General features: G+C 49.3%; 1 protein-coding gene across 1 annotated transcript in view; it reads left to right on the forward strand.

Annotated features, from left to right (window-relative positions):
- ADAM12 (ADAM metallopeptidase domain 12) overlaps positions 1–23,733 on the forward strand; it is a 354,171-nt gene that overhangs the window by 291,419 nt on the left and 39,019 nt on the right. Inside the window, exons 14-20 of the mRNA XM_060286736.1 lie at positions 878–1,073; positions 13,907–14,015; positions 14,121–14,319; positions 16,983–17,060; positions 19,336–19,444; positions 22,874–23,009; positions 23,612–23,720. Coding sequence (XP_060142719.1) covers positions 878–1,073; positions 13,907–14,015; positions 14,121–14,319; positions 16,983–17,060; positions 19,336–19,444; positions 22,874–23,009; positions 23,612–23,720 — 936 coding nt within the window. The remainder of the gene's footprint in view (positions 1–877; positions 1,074–13,906; positions 14,016–14,120; positions 14,320–16,982; positions 17,061–19,335; positions 19,445–22,873; positions 23,010–23,611; positions 23,721–23,733) is intronic.

The following is a 23,733-nucleotide window of genomic DNA, read 5'->3' on the forward strand; positions in this document are numbered from 1 at the left end:
TAATTAAGCAATTGATCTTGGCATTCTGCTTGCAGGAAACTCCCTCTTAGCGACCCAAGTAGAGCACAGTGTTTGCGAAGTGCGTTACGACATTTTACATTCAGCTTAAAGTATCCTTCATCCCCTTCCTACTTGTAATTAACTTATGGGGAACGAAGGTTAAAAGAGGCAGCTGGTGGTGGAGGTGCCTGGAGGGTGCTTCAGGGGTGAGACAGGTCACTGGTTGCGTAACCTCAGACAAGCCACCCTGAGCCATAAGTTCTTCAACCGCAAAAAGATGAGGCATCGTTTGGCATTGTTGTTCCTAACATCCTGTGCAGCTCCCTTGCTTTACTTCTCTACATGCCCCTGTGAAGTCCTACAGACAGGTTTCCAGCTCTATGATTTGATGGCAAAGTAAAATCGCTGTTGTAAGTGTGCCCTTGGAATTATTTTTGTCACCTTGCCCACAAAGGCTAACGCTTTAAGCGCAAACGTCTTCTTAAAACACACGGTGGTGTTGGTGACCAGAGATCTTGTTCTTAAGAATCAATGGGTCCATGAGGCAGCACCCGCTCCCCCCGCCACCGAGGTGCCAGGTGCCAGCCACCTGGCACTTTCTGGTGCTGCTCACCAGAAAACCCTGATGTTGCATGAAATTAAAAAGGGGCTGATCTTAGTTACCCCCCATAATGGAAAGGTGAACCTCAGAGCCCAGAGCAAGGCTGTTTATTTAATGAGCTCTCTCTGCGGTAAAGGGAACTTCCTTTGAAATCCTCACCCCTCTGTGTGAAGCTACAAGAGGATGGTTCTGTTCCTATCCACATCCGGAGTGTTGCTGAGACCCTGCTTCCCCCTTTCCCGCAGTCACGAGCTATAAACGGCTCTCTCCTTTCAGCTGAAGCCTGCGGGAACGGCGTGCAGGGACTCTAGCAACTCCTGCGACCTCCCGGAGTTCTGCACGGGAGCCAGTCCTCACTGCCCGGCCAACGTGTACCTGCACGACGGGCACCCGTGTCAGGGAGTGGACGGCTACTGCTACAACGGCATCTGCCAGACCCACGAGCAGCAGTGCATCACCCTCTGGGGACCAGGTACGTGGCCACCACCACCTGGGTGCAGAGGGCCAGGGCCAGGGCGCCCACTCTCTGTTCCCATGAGCATCCCTCCCGGAGTGCGCTTTCGAAAAAGCTTCCTTCTGTTCAGCTGGAGCGCTTGGCTCTGGTGGGACTGGGGCCCTGCCAGGTACTGGGCACGCAGAAGTGGGTGCTGCCCAGAGCCTGCCCCAAGGAGCTCAGTCCAGTCCAGACAGAGATGTGTGAGCACCTACTGTGTGCCCGTGGGGTGACAGGGATAAACCAGCCAGGACCCCTGCCCTCAGACAGCTTAACAGGGAGTTGGGCAGACAGACGGCAGAACTTCCCACCACTGCCCTGACTGTGTTAGTGCTTCTTAGAGCCCAAGCAAGGACCCCAACCAAGGGCAGAGGGTGCTGGAGAGAAAGTCAGTGCTGCTGGAGGGCCGGGGGGCTGCCTTGGGAAGGCCCAGGGCAGACCTGATGTGTGAGTCTGTGATGGGGAAGGATGTGCAGAGGGGTAGCCCAGAGTGGGAGGCCCGGGCTCCAGAGGAAGAACACGGAGACAGATGTTTAAGGGCCCTGAACACCTTTGAGGTTCTTTTCAAGTTTTTTTTTTTTAATTTATTTATTTTGTTTTATTTATTTTTGGCTGCGTTGGGTCTTCGTTGCTGCGCGTGGGCTTTCTCTAGTTGCGGCGAGAGGGGGCTACTCTTCGTTGCAGTGCGCGGGCCTCTCACTGTGGTGGCTTCTCTTGTTGCGGAGCACGGGCTATAGGCACGCAGGCTTCAGTAGTTGTGGCTTGCAGGCTCAGTAGTTGTGGCTCATGGGCTCTAGAACGCAGGCTCAGTAGTTGTGGCACATGGGCTTAGTTGCTCCATGGCATGTGGGATCTCCCCAGACCAGGGCTCGAATCGTGTCCCCTGCATTGGCAGGTGGATTCGTAACCACTGCACCACCAGGGAAGCTCCCCTTTCTGGTTCTTGAAGGTAGAGTGACAGACCCGTGTGTCCCAGAAAAAGCACCCAGGTGGGAAGGTGGCCAGGAAGCGGCCGCTGCGTGATTGGATCCCTTAGAGACTGTCCACCACTTCCTGGGCATGGGCCGCTGGGCCTGGGCTCCGTATGGTTTGGCCCTTGTAACTCTCCCATGACCCCTGAGGGAGACACAATGACGACAGCTTTATGGAAGGCAAAGCTCAGACTCAGAGGCTGGAAGTTATTTCCCAAGGTCATGAGGCTGGGATTTGAACCCAGGTCCTTGTGACCCAGAGCCCAGGTGTAGTTCTCACGCTGTGCCGTCACCCCAAAGAGCCAGTGATCGGAAGTCCCACAGGTGCTCTAGAATTAAGTGGATGCACAGATGTGAAACGGGGAAGACTGAGTCCCCTGTGTCTCTCTCTCCTCCACTGCCCCGTCTTCTGGGGCCGGAGACCCAGGGCCTGGTGGGCAGCCCAGGGCATGGGCTTGTCACCCCAGGGTTGGCTGCTTGTCTCCTGCGTTGAGGATCCTGGCGGTGAATCCCACAGGGTATTTTCCAAGACTGTGGCCCCAACTATCTTGTCATTCTTCTCCCTCTGCCCGTTGGTGGCAGGGTGACCTCAGTTCTGGCCAGGGGCCCCAGCTGTGGCAAGGACACTGTGACCAGCCGGGCCCAGGCAGAGGGCCAGGCAAGTCCAGGCTCTGCAGGGGAGAGAAGTCCGATACGGGCCTTTGTCAGTCTTTACGGTGAGGTTTTGGGTCTAGGGGTGATGAAGGAAGTAAACGAGGGCGGAAAACAATGACTAAACCTCAGAGCTTGGGTTTTCAGTGTGACGTGAAAGCCGTGACCCAAGCGTGGAGAACGGGGCAGATGTTTCTTGGGGCTGGGGCCAGTCATGGAGCCCAGTCACCACCCCCCAAAGCCAAAGATGCCCTTGTGCGCTGGGAACTTTCTGAGGGAACAGAGAGAGCAGCCTGGATGCAGCAACAAGGGCTAACACAGCCTCCATTTATCCCATTCTCTGGAGAGTTCTTCCAGTGCCTCAGGTTTCACGGATGTGCTTGGGCAGGTGGAAGGAGAAGCTGGTGGTGCCTGGAGCCTTAGTGCTTTGTCCTTGTGCCCTGGCCTCCTCCCTGGCTAGGCAGGAGGGCCCAGGCAAGGTAGGGCTTACCGCTTCCAAAGCTCCTCAATGACAAGCACAAAGTAGTCACTCACTGTACACACGTCACATGGTTGTATGGGCTCTGAGTGGCGTAGTGACTTCAGACACCTTTTAGCCAAGTGGGGTCACTTTGGGACAGTGACTCGTGCTGCAGGCCAAAGCTTCATGGCCTGAAGCATCCCTAGTGGCCATCCCTTCCCAGCCTTTCTCCGGACTCGGTAATCTCCCCTTCTCGAGTTACAAGGGATCTTATGACACTCCCTTCCAAGGAGCATTCCGTGGCCAGAGCACACACAGCACTTGGAGCTGTTGGAGTGAAATGTGGTCTTTGGTGCCCTGCTGGATTAGGGCGTCTGGCCCCAGTTCCAGAGTGAGTCAGATGGAGCCCCGCCGTCCTCTGAGCTCCCACCACCGAGTGACTCAGCTGGCTACGCGCCTTTGATTCATGGTGACCAAGGCTGGTATTCATTATCTCATCCGATTAGTCCTTCTCGAGCTGCCTGACCAGAGACAGACCCAGACAGGCGGACAAACTGACAGCATGACTCACAGGCTGAGCTTCTCAAAAGCAGTGGAGTTACCTGCTTGGAACCCTCAACATCCTTGGGAGCGAGGGTGGGGACCCCGGGGACCGCACCACCCCCAGGGCAGGGGCTGCCTCCCCGGGGCTCCGGGCCGGCCCCTTCTCTCCCCTCCCATCCTCACCCTGGTGGCTGAGGACGCTTTTGCCCGGGCGACGGTGGGCTTGCCATGAGGGGGCCATGGCACATAGACTAAAACATCTCTGACGTCAGAAATTCCAAGTTCCTGGAAACAACCGGCACGGGGACCAGGCTTGGGGAGCCCCTCAGGCTGGTGACTTCCTGGGGTTCCATCTACCTCGGCCAACCCCTTCTTAGTTCTTGCAATCACCGCACAGACTTCCTCGGGAGAGCAGAGAATTTAGTGCCACCACCAGCTGTGGCACTGGTACAGTGGCCCTCTGTACCAGGGGGCTTCTTGGAAGGGCCTTCACCCACCCCCTTTGCAAATGTGGTGCGTTCCTTTCCTTATATCAGTGTGGCAGCCTCACTGTCAGTTTCAAGGGCACCATGTGAGTTTCCTGTGTGTGCTCTAACTCAGTGGCTTACGACAACACAAATTTATCATCTTCTAGTTCTTGGGGTCGGACGTCCTAAGATCAAGATGCTGGCAGGGCAGCGTTACCTTCGGAGACTCTAGGGGAAAATCTGTCTCCTGGCCTTTTCCAGCTTTGGGAGGCCGCCTGCAGCTCCTTGGCCCCTGGCCCCTTCACCCACCTTCAAGGCCAGCAGCACAGAATCTTCAAATCTCTGTCTCTCTCTGACTTCTGCTTTTGTGGTCAAATTTCCTTCTCTGACTCTGACCCTCCCTCCTCCTTCTGGTAAGGACCCTTGTGATTATTTTGGACCAGATCACCCAGCATCGTCTCCCCATCTCAAGATCCGTAACTTAATCACGTCTTCAAAGTCCCTTCTGCCAAGTAAGGTCACATAGTCACAGGTTCCAAGGATTAGGGCATGGACCCCTTTGGGGGGCCATTTTCCGGCTACCATAGGCAGTGAACAGACCACTTATTGGCAGGGTGACCTTCAGCAGGTTACTCAACCTTGTTGTACCCCGTCTGTAAAGTGGGGAGAGTAATACGTCTACCGCACGGGTGTATCATTGCCCTCCAACATAGCTTATTATCTATTTCGTATATGTGAGTACATTACATGTATATATCACATGCAGTGGCATGCAGCTTGCGCAGTGCCTGGGGCCGTGGGGAGGGCTGAGATCTGATGGGAAGAGAGAGGGGGCTCAGCCTGGGGTGAAAGGGGTAGGGGAGCCAAGCAGGAAGGCTCCAAGCCGAGGTTGCCTTGGAGTGGTCATTGCCGGGGTGGGAGGGGCGGGGACTTCCTGCGTGTGGAACAGCAAGGGCTAAGGTGCACAGGAACGGGGGGCCATCTCAGGGAACTGCGGTCACTTCTGCTTGTCCAGAGCTTGGGCTGTGACCTGGAGCGCAGAGAACCCCGTCTGCTACCCCCTTCTCTCATTTGCTAACGGTTCAACGACGTCCTGCTATTGTGAGATGCTGACCAAGAGCCCTGGTCTGCCAGAGTGACGTACTTCCCACAGTCCCAGTGCACTCTTACCTGGACCTCTGCAGTAGAGTCGGGATGTGACTGTCACAGTTCCAGGGGCAGAGGTCACTTCCTCGGCCAGGTCCCGGCCAGCTAGATGTGCCAGACTGAGAGCAGCATATTGCTGTGTTACAGTGGTTGCTTTGAATTAGCTTTTCATGTTTCGGAAGAGGAAAACTTATTGTCAAGGATACATCTGCAATCTTTCATTTCCCATCCTTTAGCAAACGCTCTGGGATCAGGGCCACATTTGCTTTGGGGTCATTTCTGACCCCCTGTGAAGACAGTAACTCATAAATCTAGGAGTCGCCGAGCTCTTGCTCTGCCGGCCCTCGCCATTGGCAACTTGGCCAGAATCCTCCATTACACTCAGGAAGTCAGTTAGTTACTCACTCCCCAAATCTGGCTACCCAAACACTGACCAGATGAAGCCCTTCCTTCCAGCTAACTATTCCCTTTTGAGATGGACTTTTCTCAATCCAGCATTATATTTCAATAAAATAATCCTGCTTCCAAATCTTTCTACAAATAAATGATAGAAAATTCAAAACATATGCCTGCAACTCGTAACTGGCAAAGTCATATACTTTTAGAATACCTTTTGGGACTTTTGTTCATCCACTTGTTTTCCTAGTTATTATTGTTGATGATATTCTTGCTGGCCCGGAGTTGACTTTTTTTTTTCTCAGTGATTTTTCTTCCACAAATCTTGCATCTCAAGACTATCTGGTGATGTCAAACCCATAAACGTTATGTGCAACTCACACCGTACCTCTGTCCACTTCAGTCTTAATAGCCACAAAGATTTTCTGTCAGTGTGACATGACCTTTATTCCTTCCAAAACACAGCTGGATATGTTTCTTCAGGCACAAAATTTATTTTTGCCAACGTCATTTATCCAAACCACTAGCATGATCGCTGAAAACGGTTGGAAATTAATCTTACGGATAACTGTGTGTCTAGAATCACAAACAGTCTGCATCGAGGAAGTCCTGAAATATCTTAGTTCTATCTGTTTTATCACTCACCAGAAAATAGTGTCACCTGATTGATGCAGTGTGAGCGGGCCAGACGATTTTTACGGGCATCTTCAGTGTTCATCTGCCAGGCTAGTTCCAATGAGTTTGCTTTATGGCGACATACCTGGAGCAGTACAGTTACTAATCGTCCACGACTCTGGTGGCTACAGATGGGAAGAAAAGGGATTTTTGCCAAGAGTCGTAATGTGTAGGAGGCAGGGAAGTCTCCTTTTTGTCCCACTGTGCGAGAAAGGAATGATAGAATGTGTTTGCTTGGGCTTCATTTTCCGATGGACCTGAAGGTCAATGTGGAAAAGCAAGACAGAGAGAGAATCATGGGGAGAACAAGCAGGCTTCAGTTGCTGTGAAGATGCCTTTGTCTGTGGACATTAGTGACAGGGGTTGGGGAAATTAGTGATGGGGGAGAAGCTGAGGTGACTGAATTGGGGACGTGCATTTGCATAACGGACGTGCGTTTTAAGGAAAAGATAGATCAAGTAAATTGTGGGCTTAGTACAAGATGTCATCATCTCTCTTTCACGAGACATAATGACATCGGGAACTCCCAAACTACAATTATAAATATAATTGTTACGTAACTCTGAAGATAAACCTGGTAATTAAATTCCATCGCTTCTTATAGAATTATAAAATACGGTACGATGTCAAAATTCCCTCTGAAAGGCTAAATTTCATCTTTTGATAACGGCAGAACATCTAAGAGCTCCGTTATTAAGAATTCAAAGGCTGTAAATTGATATAGCGGTGATAAGAAAACTTGTCACTTTTTTTCATGAGACAGACACGAAGTGTCTCGTCTTCATGAAGACAGACACCTTTAAGTGCCCCAGATTTGAAGCCAGACCTGTACCTTTGTAACGTCTTACAAGTGGATAGAAGTCATTTACACCTTTTAGATTATTGACCCTTCTGTCTCTAAGATAGACGCCAGCTGGCTGCTCACACACAGAAGCCACGCGAAACGCTTGGCCGGACCCTCCTCCGCTGTCCTTCCCGGCACCAGTAGGTCCTGACAGCCAGGGCACTCAGGGTTTGCATCTTCTAGTCTGTTTCCTATAATGATGTTTTCTTTTATTGCAAGAGCTGTCCCTGCTCCCGAGGTCAGCACGGAACCCCCTTTCTGGTTTCCTTGCTTATAGGATTTCTTACTTTGTCTAAACTTTGAGGGAATGACAGTTTTCCTTTCCAGGAAGTAAAATGTCTGTCTTTTTGTGACTTTATATCTTCTTTCCTCTTAAGACAGCACGGTAATCCTTCATGTGATGTAAATGAATAAGTGAACACCCAGAGTCACAGAAAAGGCAGACCAGGAGACAGTGTTCATTTACCCAAGATGCTTTGTTCTACGGAAACCACAACTGACTTCCTCTGGGGAGGCCGGCGGAGACAGGATGTGCTTTCCCTAAATTGCTTTCCCTGTGGTTTTCACTCGTTCGTTCTTGGAACACACCTGCTCTGTGCAGGCCTGAGGCACCATCTCAGTCCACAGGGGTTTTTACAGTGAGGCAGGAGCCTCGAGACGTCACAAAAGGCAAAAGCAAGTGTGATAGATGCAAAGAGGGGACATCCCACCGGGATAACTGAGAGCAGCAGGGTCCCCAGGCTCGAGGGAAGGTGGTGATGGAGGGAGATCCTGAAGGACTCAGCCAGTGATGGCTAGTAACACAGCAGCCCAGGCCCCTCATCCAACCAGCTCGAGCAGCTGGGTTCCAAGGAAGATGCTGTTGCACCCGGCTTTGGTCATGTATCCATCATGACCCAGTCTTATGACCGGTGGCGTGGCACACTCGATGGGCCAGACTTGAATTTCATGCCCATCCCTTTGGCATTTGTTGGGAACGTTAACCCTACCTGAACCATATAAAATACGTTTCCCATAAGAAAACAGGTTTTGTTCCTAGGAAAAGGGATATGGGAGAGGTATTAGACAAAACAAACAATTGAATAATCACAAGCCTTCTACTCTGCACCTCCTAATCACAAATCTCTACGATTGCTCCAAACCACCAGAGGAAACACGCACACACGTGCACACACACGCACGCACACACACAGGCTCTCCTATAAAGAGAGGTTACCGTCTAGGAAGGGCATGGCCAGTGGGCCGCTGGTGGTACCAGGTGGGGCTGAGCAGTGCCCAACCTCTAGCTGGGAGCTTGCTGGCCCCAGGAGGTGGCCCGAAACCCTGCGTGACAGTGTCCTACAGCTTGAAATTGGAGGTGAGGCAGCAATAGGGCATATTGCGATCTGAATCGAGTTTCAACTGCTTATATACTTCTTCATTTATTTTAAGTTTCATTTATTAAACCCCTTGGTCTTTAAACGTCATGTTTCTCATGCAAGATTTCTCATCCCAACATGGAGACTTCCGGGTAAGAAAATGTTAGTCAACTGGATGAGAATGGGCATTGTAAGTGGGGTTCCGCCGCATCCTTCTCTCACTTCTGTCACTCACCTCCCCCATGCCATCGAAACAACAGCGGTTTCAGAGTATTGATGAAAGTTGATCGAAGTTGATGAAAATTTTCAATCCCTAAGTACTTGAGGATGGAGATGCAAACGAGCTTACAGCATCAAGGTTAACCATGAATTACCCATCATAGTGTACTTTCCCTTAATCCTCCAGATAAAAGAATGAAGGAATTATGTGACAAGGGATCAGGTATGCATTCTGGTCTTTGATTTCAGAAATATCTATCTAGCCTATCCCTAAGCATATGCAGCCAATGAAATCATGATGTGCTACTCATCCAGATGTGAGTTTCCTTTGCCACATTGTAGCCAGCAGTGTCATTGCTATGCCCCACTGATGACATGTCCTGCCGACACATCAATAGTAGAGTGTGACGTGGCATCTCCTACTCCCTTGAGTTTTGGATAAGAGCTGAAATGAACAAAACTCTTGGAAATAGACAGTTACTGCTTTCTTGCAAGAGACAGAAAGTTAACCCTCAGAACCCTGCATTGTTCAAGCCACTGGGCAAATTAATACCAGAGTGGAGTAAATTTTACTGGTCAGACCCCACTCAGCTTTGTTTCTTTATGCACTGACTGCTACTGCATGCCGTGCCCAGCACAGTAACTAATAGCGGGGATGCCCAACAAATGGCATGTTAGTAAGCCAAAACGTTCCCATTCATCTAAAGCGTGTCTCTTGGTTTAAGGGCAAGGAAAGGAATTACAGGGAAGACACTCTGTTCCCAGAGTTCAATGGAATAAAAAGGAGTCAAACTCAAGTGTCTTTCCTTGAGGTCTCCCACTGCCTCTTTCAAAATGGTGCTCAGCGTCTGCGTGGTGTGATGAGGTTCTGGAGGACCAGCCCAGCCTGGTTGGGGGGCGGGGGGCCCAGAATGAGCACAGGACTCAGGGAAGCGGGAGCCTCACTCCCTGAAACAAGTAAGGAGGAGATGGAGGCAGGGAAGCTGAGATCCTTGAGCGATGACTGTACTTTTTATTTAATATACAAAGTATGTACAGAACCTCCCAGGGTTTCCGACGAGGAGATTTTCTTTCTTCCCTCTCGTTTCCCAAGGAGGGTCCAGGAGTTCCTCACCCAGTCACTCAGCAGCCTTCATTGGTTTCCCGTGATGTGCTAGGCACTGGGGGCACCCCTCTGTGAAGGAAACAGGTGTGAAGCCCTTACTGACACCATCCTGAACTATTACGGTGTTAAAACACGGCAAGTGTTGCAAACAAGGTCAGCTCCAAGGAGCTCCCCTCCCCTCACATCCTTAATGTTCAGGGGCCAAGCTGTCCCCTTCCCCATGATCAATGGCCATCCTCAGTGTAACTCAGGTTTACTGAGAGCCTGGGGGACTCACTGAACCTCAGGTCAGGTGCTGTCCTTGTCCCCGTCATAGAAATGAGGGAACAGAGTCTCAAAAGTTCCCATAACTTGACCAGGGTCTCCTAGTGTGTAGGGTTGACACCAGATCAGCCCATTATTGTGAGTCTCAAAGCCCCGGCTCTTCCAATGCTGCAGCACGGCCACCGATTGTAGAAATCAAACAGGAGGAGGCCTTTCAAAAGGAACTGAGACTTGATAAACGTTTGCTTTTGTTTTTCTTAGATCCCATACATGCGCAAACATAAAACAGTTTTCCCAAAAGATTCAGCATTGGAAAGAATGGTTTAACTACTGACCTCTTTTTTTAAAATGTATTTTATTGAAGTAGAGTTGATTTACAGTGTTGTGTTAATTTCTACTGTACAGCAAAATGAATCAGTTATACATATATATTCTTTTCATGTTCTTTTCCATTATGGTTTATTACAGGATATTGAATATAGTTCCCTGTGCTCTACAGTAGGACCTTGTTGTTTATTCATTCTCTATATAATAGTTTGTAGGTGCTAACTCCAAACTCTCAATCCATCCCCCACCACGCTGCCTCCCTACTGGCAACCACAAGTCTGTTCTCTATGTCTGTGAGTCTGTTCCTGTTTCGTAGATAGAGTCATTGGTGTCGTATTTTAGATTCCACATATAAGTGATATCTTATGGTATTTGTCTTTCTCTGTCTGACTTGCTTCACTTAGTACGACAATCTCTAGGCCCATCCATGTTGCTGCAAATGACATTATCTCATTCTTTTTTATGGCTGAGTAGCACTAACCTCTTAAGCTCTCCGTCGTGTCTTTTGAATCTCAGTCCAGCTGAGAAAGCACGTTGGACCTCGTGAACCTCTGTCAATGCTGGTTTAGAGGCTCATTGAGGTCAACTGACAAAATTGGTTTTGAGAAAAGACGAACATTTATCACTTGTTTAATTATTATTCCTAGGGTGTGCCTTCCTGCCTCCACTTTTTTTTTCTGGTAAAAGAGCTTTGAAAAGCTAACTTTGGCAAGCAACAGGATGGGTGATTAGGTTGTGGAGATCATGAATGTACAGCCACTGAGCAAATAGAAAAAAGTAAAATCAAAAGACTCACTGTTGGGTGAGTGGGTACTTATGCCTAAAAATAAGATTCCCCTTGACAGCATCACAACAGAATAAAAGGGTCAGCATCAAAATAAGCTGTGGGGCTTCCCTGGTGGCGCAGTGGTTGAGAGTCCGCCTGCCGAGGCGGGGGGCGCGGGTTCGTGCCCCGGTCCGGGAGGATCCCGCGGGCCGCGGAGCGGCTGGGCCCGTGGGCCGTGGCCGTTGGGCCTGCGCGTCCGGAGCCTGTGCTCCACAGCGGGAGAGGCCACGGCGGTGAGAGACTCGCGTACCGCAAAAAATAAATAAATAAGCTGTGAATGAAGGGAGTGTGCTGCGGAAAACAAAGACTCTTTTTAACCATTTTATGGAGTTACGGTTGACATGCAGAAAGTTGTACGTATTTAGTGTGTACACCTTGGTGAGCTTGGCGGTAAGTGTACACCTGTGAAACCATCCCCACGATCCATGCTGTAACCGTATCCACCCCCTCCTACATATTCCTCCCACCCTCTTTATTATTTACTATTATTTCTGTGCGTATGGGATGAGAACACTAAACGTAAGATTCACCCTCTTAGCAAATTTTTAAATATACAGTGTTAGCAACTATAAGTACAGTAGATCGCTAGAATTTATTCATTTTGCATAACTGAAACTTTGCACACTTTGATACCTCCCCATTCCCCCCAGTCCCTGGCAATGACCATTCTACTCTCTGTTTCTATGGGTTCAACTTTTTTAGATTCCACGATCATGCAGTGTTTGTCTTTCTGTATCTGACTTATTTCACTCAGCATCACGTCCCCCAGGTTCATCCATGCTGTCACAAATGGTAGGATTTCCTTCTTTTTAAAGGCTGAATAATATTCCCTTGTACATATATACTAGCATTTTCTTTATTCATTCATCTGTCAGTGGACACTTAGGCCTCCTCTGTGGCTTGGCTCTTGTGAATAATGTTGCAATGAACATGAGAGTTCAGGTGTCTCTTTGAGATCCTGATTTCAATTCCTTTCGATATTTACCCAGAAGTTGAACTGGTCATCGTATGATAGTTCTACTGTTAATTTTTTGAGGAACCTCCATACTGTCTTTTGCAGTGGCTGTATATATTCTCACCAACAATGTATGAGGGTTTCCTTTTCTCCACATCCTAACACTTATCTTTTTTTTTTTTTTTTGATAACAGCCACCATAATTGGCGTGAGGCGATAGCTCATTGTTGTTTTCATGTGTATTTCCCTAACGTGTAGTGATGTCGTCCATCTGAATGTCCTCTTTGGAGAAATGTCTTAACAGTTCTTTTGCCCATTTTTTAATCTCGTTAGGACAGAGACTTGTGTCCAGTTCAGGGAAATGCCCTATGGGAGGAGTTTGGGAGACTCTCTTAAATGGTTTTTAAAAAAAACAGAGAATGGGAAAATAAGAGGTCTGGGAGGGGGGCAACTTAGTGCAGAGGTCAAGGGCTGAACCTGTTGCTGGTCTCGACTGCTGCAGGGATTTTGTTTGGTTTGATTTGTCTGCTGCTTTGTTTGTTTAATGAGATGCTGAACGTGTCTGGTGAGGAATCAGGTTGCAGAAAGATGGACGTTGTAGTAATAAGAACACCATCTGGTCCCAGGGAGGAGGCGAGCATTGCCCATCATGACGTTGTCACCTTGGAAGGCGCGCGGAGCCTCCCCAGAGCAGGGTGCAGAGAAGGGCAGGGGGCAGAGCTGGGCTTGGGGAAGTTGGCATCCTGGCTGATGTGAGAGGAAGAGCCCAGACAGGACACCGGTGTGGGCAGGAAGGCAGTCCCGGGGCACCACACAGGGCACAGCTTATCTGAAGAATGGAGAACATTTTCCTGACTTTCTCACGTAGTCTTCAACAGATACCACTATGATAGGATTCGAGAGCCCTCAGAACCTTGGCAACGCAAACCCCAGGTACATGTTCTCTCGTTCCTTGACCGGAAGACGTGCTAAAATGGCCATTTCCTGAGCTCTCTGGCTCCACGCCCCTCTGTACCGGGCACTGTCCTGCTGTGTAAAAAGACCATCAGATTTTATGCCTCCGTGGCCTCTGAGAGCAGTCTCTGCCTTGCAAACGCAGGCATTCGTTGAAGCCAGTGCTTGCTCCAGTGGGGAGCTTCGTGGGGCTGGAAACGTGGTGTAAGACCTCCGCATTGCTCGTTCTCTCTCTCTCTCTCTTTGCTCCCTCACATTAGTCATCATTATTCCTTGGAACCTGCTTTAACTTGCATTTTCTCACCGGAGTCGTGTGGGAGTTGTTCAAGAGAGCAAGCCTTCCCTTCCCCCGCAGCCGGCCAGCCACCCGCTTTGGGGTTGGGTCGGGTGCGGCCCCAGAGCCAGGCCTCATCTCTGGAGAGGCCGCACGTGCCATGGGCCCGGTTAGCAGCCCTCCAGAAGAGGGAGTGATAAAATGCATGCTTTGCTGTGAGCTGAGGGGGGCTTGTATCAGGCATCAGCGAAGATGCCAGGTGTGATTTCTCGGGACGCTGAACATATCTTCCCTTAACCTGAAAGCCTCGTGCTGTTCCAAGAAAAATGTTCAAAACACTTGCAGGTGGTGAAAGTGCTGCTTTGCTTCTGTTTCAGGTGCTAAACCTGCCCCCGGGATCTGCTTCGAGAGAGTCAACTCTGCAGGCGACCCTTACGGCAACTGCGGCAAAGACTCCAAGAGCTCCTTCGCCAAGTGCGAGATGAGGTGGGGTCCGCCTCCTGACCGCGCCGTGCCTTTGAACTTCCCAGATCACTTAGGGCTGCTTCCAGACGTTCCCTCTTTGAGCACTGTCTGTTCTTGCCTTTCCAGAGATGCTAAATGTGGAAAAATCCAGTGTCAAGGAGGTGCCAGCCGACCAGTCATCGGTACAAATGCCGTTTCCATAGAAACGAATATCCCCCTGCAGGAAGGAGGTCGGATTCTGTGCCGTGGGACCCACGTGTACTTGGGCGATGACATGCCAGACCCAGGGCTTGTGCTTGCCGGCACAAAGTGTGCAGATGGAAAAGTAAGACCCATATGCTCCCTTGCATCACAAATGTAAGTCTGGAAGGGGGCCCACTGAGAAACGTCCTGTTGGAGAACCAAGTTACAGGGTTGGTTTGTTTTCCTAAATCCGCTTCTCAGAATGTTGCCTCTGAAATTCCGTTCTTTGCACCTAGAAGAAAAAGTCAATAAATCCTAGATCCTGGTCTGACCATTGAGATGCAGATTTGGGAAAATCAAGCTTGTTTTCTCAGCTCTTTAGTGTTAATAAGTCATGTCTACACTCTGGATGTTATGAGAGCTTCCAGCCAGGAAATTACGCTGGAAGGAAACACAGCAGCATATTATATTGTTTTTGGAAATGTGGTTTGGGTTTTTGGCACGGTGGGGACTTGTTCTCACCTGGACAGAATGGGAAGTCAGATGTAGTTTCAGAGACCCCCATACAGGGACAGGAGAGGGGAAGAGATAGGATAAGCTTAAAGCCAAAGGGTGTTCTTTTGGAGATCAGGGGGAAAGGTAGACTGAGATACTGGGGGTTGGGGGGCGGGCAGTTAGAAATAAAGTCCAAAACGAAAAAAAAATTTTTTTGAGATTTTTATATTCTGCCACATTGTTTTTTCCCACCAAACTTTCTCATCGGACTGAATGATAGCAAGTTAATAAAACACTTTAGGAAAGAAGATGCTTTTATTAGGCTCCTCCTTTTCAAAATGATTATGAAATCATTACTGACGTGGAGGTCACAGAGCAGAAAGGAAAGGTGCTGAGTCATCTCCTGTCGCAGAGTCCCTGTATGGGGGTCTCTGAAACTACATCTGACTTCCCAATCTGTCCAGGTGAGAACAAGTCCCCACCAGGACAGGAGTTCCCTCCACTCCACCCCCTCCCCCTTGCCCCATACGCCACAAATGCTTTTATCCTTAAGGCAACAGGATGATAAGTGAAACATGTTATACATTCTGGGTGTCTCCTTAACCACACCCATTGGCTTATATTCAAGCCTTGACATTAGACTGACACCATTTAAACTGTGGTCTGAACAGCTAAGGCCAGGTGCATCTGAACGCTGAAATTCCAAGGACTCCATTTATCAGTGAGCTTTTCCCTTCATGTGCAGGATTCCATGTGCTTTGATCTCCTGCCTGCAGAACACTAGTTCTTTGAAAGCCGTCCTTAGCCTAGCCCGTGGGTTGGGGGAGGGCAGCACGCATATGCTGTGATTCTGCCTGGGGTCCTGCTGTGTGCATTGCAACCCCAGATGATTTCCTTTCTTAGCTGGCATGTGACAGTCCCCTCGGCCAAGATTCCCACCAGCCCTGAGAGCTGCTTGGTCCAGCCCGTTTTTTCAAAGGGCGTTAATCTTGCCTCAGATAAACTGCTGGGGTCAGATGGTGAATGTCTCCTAGGAAGGTCCTATTTGATTAAAAATGCTTCTGTAATCTAAAAATTAGACTTTTCTCCCTTTGACTCCACTAATTTGTAACATCTTATGGGAGATAAAGAACCTGATCTCTTGAGTCTGGACTATATTATGCACCTTTGAAATAAGACTAAACTCTTTCGACCAGCCCAGTACCATTTACCAAATCGCTGCTTCTGCAGAGGCTTGAGAAATACAAGGGAAGCGTCTGTTTTACTCTGCTGAGCATTTCTGTTGATGGTTTATGTCATCGACGATAGTACTTGTCAGTCGGTATTTTGGAAAATTTCCCATAGTTTAATATCTCCCTTACCAGATTCAAGGATTCTTGGAGTCTCTGAGTCTGCATAGGGCCAGGTGAAGGACTAGTCTCTTTTGTTCTCTCCTACATCTTTTAACGGAGGGGGAAATGCTGCAATATGTAGATTTCATTGCAAGCTCTAAACAAAAATCACGAGAAGGTCAGTTACCCTAATTGCAGGATTGACCAAAACCATATAAGATGCCATGAAGATAGACGACTTCCATAGTGTCCACATTGATGTGAGTCTTGAAATGGGCTGAGTGTGGAGGGCAGGCGTCAGGATCCATGTCTGGGTCCGAGGCAAAGCGCATTATTCATATTAACTGAGAGATGGTCTTCCCCAAGCTTTCCTTTGCTTTCTCTTCTTTTTTTTTTTCTTTTTTTTAAAAATTTTTATTGGAGTATAGTTGATTTACAATGTTTTGTTAGTTTCAGGTGTACAGCAAAGTGAATCAGTTATACATATGTCCACTCTTGTTTAGATTCTTTTCTCATATAGGTCATTACAGAGTATTGAGTAGAGTTCCCTGTGCTACACAGTAGGTTCTTGTTAGTTACCTATTTTATATATAGTAGTGTGTATATGTCAGTCCCAATCTCCCAATTTATCTCTCTCCTCCTTAACCCCTGGTAACCATGTTTGTTTGCTACATCTGTGACTCTATTTCTATTTTGTAGGTGAGTTCATTTGTACCCTTTTTTTAGATTCCACATATAAACAATATGATATTTGTCTTTCTCTGTCTGACTTACTTCATTCAATACGACAGTCTCTAGGTTCATCATGTTTCTGCAAATGGCATTATTTTGTTCTTTTATACGGCTGAGTAACATTCCATTGTGTGTATGTACCACATCTTCTCTATCCATTCCTCTGTTCTTAAACACACAGCTATAGATGCATGTGCGTGTGGTTGTAGACAGACTGAGATATTTGCTGTGTTTCCCTCCTCTCCAGATTTGCCTCAATCGTCGGTGTCAGAACGTAAGTGTCTTCGGTGTTCACGAATGTGCGGTGCAATGCCACGGCAGGGGGGTGAGTAGGTGAACTGCCTTTGTATAGCCGGCCCACAGCAAGTTCAGCACTAAATCATTCCTTTGTAAAGGATTTTTGCCATCCATAACTTTGTAAAAATATAGCAGTCAGTGTCTCCTCAATATTTTCTTCTGAAGACATTCATTTTCTTTGACCTTTACATAGCATAAGAAATGGGATTTTTATTTAACAAAGAAAATCAGATTGAGTGATAATTATCTTTTAAATTAACATTCTGGATTTTTTTTTAAAGGGAACTTTGTCATCTTCAAAGTAATTTTAACATTAACCTTCCGTCGTGAAGAGTTTTGCATTAGCGTTTCAAACAGAGCTGTCCCTCCTACAGCCAGCATTCAGAATATGTGTCTGAATTGAAATACTTCCAAAAAGAATTAAAACAAAGAAGACAGGACATACCGACCACATGTTCTTAAAATCACATACAATGGGTGTCAACTAAAGAAGGCTGTTATTTTAGTTCAGAGAATTTTGGTGGGGGGGGGGGAAGAGGATTCTAATTTTTTAAAACCTAGTTTATTTTTTCTGATGGGCTTAATTATTTCCAGTGGAATCATATTAATCTTGACTAGCTATGCCAGTGGTTCATTCGTTTTTCTGAAACCTTTTCTACAGATATTGTGCTCCAAATTCTATTTTTAAAATAGACACTCACCAATGATTGTAACATAGAATTATGGAGGTTTGCATAAAATTACTCTTGTGCTGTAACCATAAAGGATTGCAGTGTCACCTCAGATGGGTTTGTTGATGGTGAGTGTAGCTGACTGTCAATATAAAATGGAATCTTTTAATGTCTCCACTGGATCTTAGATTTCTTTCTAACGGCTGGAAGAAATGACCTAGCGCAGCCTTACTATTTGGCCGATGAAGCGGTCCAGGCCCCGGTGGGGATAGTGACACGTCCAAGGTTACACGACCAGTTAGTAGCAAGGCTGTGTCAGGGACCCTGGACTCCTCCCTCTCCAACATCCACATACTGGAGAGGCCATGACTTGGGAACAAGTAAGGACCCCGGTCCTTCCCTCGCGAGGCCGGGCTCACCAGCAGCGCCTCCAAGTGGGGTGTTAGGGCTGTAATCTCTGCCGCAAGCTGCCAGGAGGGCACATGACTGTGATTTGCAGCAGGAGAGACCAGGGCGGGCAGGACAGTGCCTGAGCCCCAGGGAGTCGTACCTCCGCAGCAGCATCTCTGAGGAAACAGGCAGGACACGCAGACTCGAGGCACCGTGGGCTGTGCTGCACGGTAGTTACTTCTGCTTAGCGTCAGCTTCATAGAAACACACTTTCTCACTTATCGTAGGCGTTCCTGACTGTTGGCCTTCTTGGAAGCATCTGGGGCAGGTGGTTGATTCAGAAAACAAGAGTCTGTGAAAGCAGGGAAACATCGCAAGTGAGAGAAATGCCCGGAACATTTATCATGTCTTAAAATATAAAAGTGTGTGTTTGGCTTCATCCCGCATCCGTAGCTCGGCCCTGACTTCAGTACACAAATTATCCAAAGTGCGCCATCTGTGACGAACCGTTTGTTGCTCTAAGCGGAAGGGAGACACTCAACGAGCAACCTTCCTGTCTTTTGCTGCTTTTCCTGATCATTTGTCAGTTGTTCCGCCCATTCCAAGTTTGTCCAAAGTTCTTTTTAGTGACTTGCATTTATCCGGCGTTCCCAAAGCGTTCAGCCTCATTGTCATAGAAATAATTCTCTCTTGTTTTCACACTCGTACTCCACTGGTTCCGGTAGTAGTTCAGCAAATTCCATGTGTGACAGCCTCCCCGAGCCTTCGGTCTGAAGGTGCCCAGGGTTGTCGGGCCCATGATGCCCAAGGGCATGGATTCCGTGTCCCTGAAGCAGGGGCCCCTCCTTACCACTGAGAGGGCTTCTCATCTCGGCCAGATCAGGAGGGTTTCCTGGATTTAAAAAGAGGGACATGGAGATTGAGAAGAAAAGGGGTTGAAAGGAGTGGGCGAGCCCTAACTGTCTCGATCCTTCTCTCAGTAGCTGCTGATGTAACAGCAGCACATTATGTTAATCCGCAGCCTCGGGCTCTGGGCTCACCTGTGTGGTGCTGGGTTTAGGGTTTATCCTCACAGCCGCATGTACGGAGTCTGACTGTATCAGTGGGATGGGGGCTCTGACCACAGGGCCTTTGCTTTGCTCTCGGGCTCAATTAGGGCTCAGAGACTTAGCGCTGCCCCAGGGGGACGTGCGTCCTAACCCTGCTTCCCTCTTGGTGTCTTTCTCCTCTGCTGCCCGAAAGGTGTGTAACAATAGGAAGAACTGTCACTGCGAGGCCCACTGGGCCCCTCCCTTCTGTGACAAGTTTGGCTTTGGAGGAAGCAAGGACAGCGGCCCCATCCGGCAAGCAGGTTAGTGGTGACGGCGCGTCCCAGGGAGTGGGCTGAGCTCCTGGGGGCAGTGGGAAGCCAGGCCCTTGGGGGAGCCTTCCAAGCAAGACTGAGGGCTCATCAGCCATCGGGCGGGTGCACAGCCGGAAACCCAGTGAGGACCCCACGCAGACCTCACACAGCCTGAGGCCTCTCTGTTTCCAGACACTCTCTAGTCATTGCCTCATCTTTGCAGAGACTCGTCGCTCTGCTTTACTCAGAGGCTGAGTTCGCCGGGTCTTAGCCTGTGACATTTTCTTAGCTAAGGTCATTCTACCGCAGACTGCCAAGTGGGTATGAACTTCATTGTCGGATCAAAGGAATTTGTCAAGGCCAGCCTCTGTGTACGAGGGCTAAGAGGTGTGAAGTCAAATGCCTTTTAAAGCTCTTGCTAGAAAGACCCCCTCCTCTTCATAAAGGGACGGGTCCCAGCAGCAGCAGCAGAGATAGCAACGGTTTCTCTTTGCTGAGCTGCTGTTACCTGCCGTGCTTCACGTTTTATATGCATTAGCTCATCGAATCCTTACAAAAGTTGGTGTTATTCTTCTTTCCTTGCAAGGGACCCGAGGCTCAGGGAAGTTAAGTAACTTCCACAGAGTCACACAGCTAAGCCTGAGGCACAGTCTACCCGTGAAGAAGCCCCTATGGGTGGCTGTGCTGGGCCTGTCAGTTCTTTCCTCCTCAAAGACGTTGAGAAGTGGTCTGCTAGCGCAGGACCGTCTTCTCGGAGCTCTCGTCAGCCAGTTAAGGGGCAGGCCTGAGCGATGCCCACTTTAAAGTGAAAGTGCAGAGAGCCCACCGCGAGCCGGGGGTGGGGGAGGGGGGTGTGGGCAGGCAGGAATGTCCCGAGCACACTTGTGCTGCCACCTCGGTGCCCACCTGAGCCCCTGGACGCTCAGACGGTGGCTAACGCCACTACAGAGGACGTCATACGTCCTGAGTCCCGCTGTGACTGGAAGGGTTGAATCTGTGGCTTGGCTACTGTTTCCATGACAACAGACACAACACTGCTCTACGGGACCAGGCAGGGGGCACAGGGCCAGGAGGGAGAGACCCTCTGAGCAGGCACATCTGGAGAAACAGTGTTGTGAGGAAGGGAGGTGAGCTCCTGGGCACCCTTCTGCTTAGGGATGGACGTGTCTCAACACCGCTCCCGAGACCGGCCCCGCAGCAAGTGGAAAAGGGGCCCCAAGGTCTTTCCTCTTAGCACACATCCATCCCGGGGGTAATAAGCCAGGCCTGGCCCAGCGTCCCCGCCTTGATGGCTGGCCTCTTGCTGCAACGTAGTCAATTTTCTAATTGGCCATCAAGAGGTTATTGTTAAAAAAACAGCGTTTTAGTTTTTAATGCATCGGGGACCCTGCCACCTGTTCCATCCTCCGCATTCAAGTGAGCCAGGTGGCGCTCGAGGAATTGCACAGGATGGCGGGAGACAGGCCACGTGCTCTGGGTCCCTCTTTGGTGTGGGCACCAGGGGGACTCAGGTTTGGGGGTTTCCTAAACTTGGGGCGAACCCACAGAGTTGCCAGTTCTTCGTTGTACCAAGTAAGAATATTTTAAAAATGGAAGCAACTGAAGAGCCGGACTCATCCACCATTGCCGTCGTATTATAAAAGAAAGTAAGTTTACACTCCTCCCCCCGAAACGCCCACAAAAGAGGGGCCACGAGAAGCCGGCTGATGGCTGCACGGGGCAGAGCCGCGCCCTGGGCCTCAGTGCCCCCAGCCCGCCTGCCTGCCTGCGGCCCAGAAGTTCGTGACGCAAGTATTTCTCCAGCATCAGTCGGGCACCAGCCGCTCCTCCGGGTCCTGGGAGACGCTCGGCGGGCACAGCGCGGACGAGAAGCTGTGATGGGCGGGGTGACAGTGAGACTCAGGAAGGTGGGCCACGGGATGGAGGGGACACGGGGCAGGCTCGATGGGACGCGGCGCCTGCACTGGATGCGGGGATGGCACTGCCTGGGGTTCTGGCTTGAGCGGCTCGTGGAGACAGGCAGCCTGGGGGGCAGGGGGAGCAAGCTCAGTGTGCGGCCCAGTCAGCGTTTGACTGATGACTCATCAGTTTAAGACGTAGGGATTTGGAAGCATGGAGCTAGGAAGTATGGCCGAATCATGTTGCTGCTCGCTTTTTAATGAGCTGTGTTAAGAGACAACAGCATCCTCACCAGAGGCACCTGCGACTGCCAGCCCACAGTCTCGAAAGAGGGACATCTGGGCCAGGAGACCAGAGCAAGGCTTTTCCAGTAACACTTACAAGTGAATCAAGACGGTCCCGTGTTGATTGTCTGCCTTAGACTCAGTCACATCCCTCTTAGGACTCGTCAGCTGGGGACGAAGTCCAGAAACAGAGAGGGTGTGAAGTCTTTCTCCCCCCGGGTGGGAGCTGCTGCTACTCTGGTTCCCAGCCAGCTGGATGTCGTGGTTGGAGGTGGGGTGGGAGAGCCCTGGTGACAGAAGCCACCTCCACAGCTGTCACCAGCAGCCCGGAAGGACTGCAGGGCACCTACCAGGGGGCACACAGACTGATGGCTGCTAGCAGGAGAACAGAGACGATTGAATCGAGACCTGCGCTCTCAAGGAACTCACCGCCCTGGTGAAACTGCAACTACGGCTCCTCCAAATCCGGGCGTTTAGAGCCCTCCCCAGAGGCCCTTGACCGCAGCTGCAGTTAGAAGCCAGCGGGGTGGTTTGATTTTCCCTTCCTTTCCACCTTTGAGGAGTCTTCGTGTCTCTGCACTAAACAAAATAGGATCCTATCACAGAAAGGGGGGATGTTTCCTTAGATAAAATAAACAGCATCCTCCCAGAGGAAGGGGTTTGCCCCCCGTCACAGGCTGCGTTTTTAAGTCCCTAACATAACGAAACAGCACCCAAGGGCATTTAAACTGAGTTTGCTTTTTCACCTTCTAATTTGATGATATCCAGAAGTAAGGTCTTGGTCTAAAATAAAAAATACAAAAAACAAAAACAAAACAGGCGCCAACACCAAAGAATGAGAGAAGGAAAGAGCCTGCGGGAGCATATTTGTAATGGGGGCTGGGAAGATTTCAGGTTGGGGACCACTTTAATTCTGATGGGATTCCAGTGACAGGTCCCTGTTACTTTCGCCAGCATTCCCCTGCTGTTGTCGTGCCTGGGGGGCCCGTGTGACCAGGGAGATGGTCCCACTGGCCAGACTGGATTCCCATTTAGCAAGTTCCAGACTTGTCAGAAATGAACACTGACAGGGCAGGTTGCACCTCAGACACGACCTGTGAAGTGACACTAATTTATCAGTGCACCATCCAGGGATTTACTCACTCCATTTCTGGTCCTTCCTTCGAAGTTCATTTTGCCGTAAATGTCACAGTTTGACACTCCCCATATTTTAGTTCTATGCCTCCTTCTCTGAGTCAAATGTGCTTTGTTTCAGGTAACCAAGGTTTAACGATAGGAATTCTGGTGACCATCCTGTGTCTTCTTGCCGCTGGATTTGTGGTTTATCTCAAAAGGAAGACATTGATACGACTGCTGTTTACAGATAAGAAAACCACCATTGAAAAGCTAAGGTACCCTGGGTTAGGGTCATCTTTTCAAGAAATGGCATTTGAAAGAATGTGCAATGGGCTGCTTCGCACTGTGTCTCCTTAGCAAAGAAGAGGTCAGATTTTCTGTTGGTTCTGGTGTTTTAACATTTCTGCCAGACCAGCTGTCCCCTTCACTTTCCCTTCAAACTATTTGCAGTTTATTACATAAATAAGCAGGGTGTTGATGAATTCCACTGGTGTATTTTTCCCACCCTTACATTGGTACTTTTTACAAGGTGGAATATTAAAACATTTTTATCAGATGGGGTAGCTTTCGATCCAAATGTATTCCAGGACATCATCGCTAAAATGCCAGCTTCATGCGAAATGTCTCCCAGGCGTCCCCAGCTGTGTGCCTTAGATTGTAAGAACTAATTTAACAGAATAATGGCTTGGGGGGAAGAAACTCAGTATTTATGTTTTAATCTTGTAAGAGTGTTAGATAACTTTTCTCTTGCATGTTTACCACACTAAGTTAAAAGAAGTGAATTGCATTTTGCGTGTCACTGTGAACAAAACAGAAAAAGTCAAGTCAGGCAGAGGGGACAGCGCCCTCGCCAAGCGTGTCTGGGATTGCATTGCAGGTGTGTGCGCCCTTCCCGGCCGTCCAGTGGCTCCCAGCCTAGTCAGGCTCACCTTACCCACCTCAGCAAAGGGCCGATGAGGAAGCCGCCACCTTCCAACACACCTAAGGTGAGTTTTGAAC

The sequence above is a fragment of the Globicephala melas genome, chromosome 16 (assembly GCF_963455315.2).
Source record: "Globicephala melas chromosome 16, mGloMel1.2, whole genome shotgun sequence".
In the NCBI taxonomy this organism is placed as follows: Eukaryota; Metazoa; Chordata; class Mammalia; order Artiodactyla; family Delphinidae; genus Globicephala; species Globicephala melas.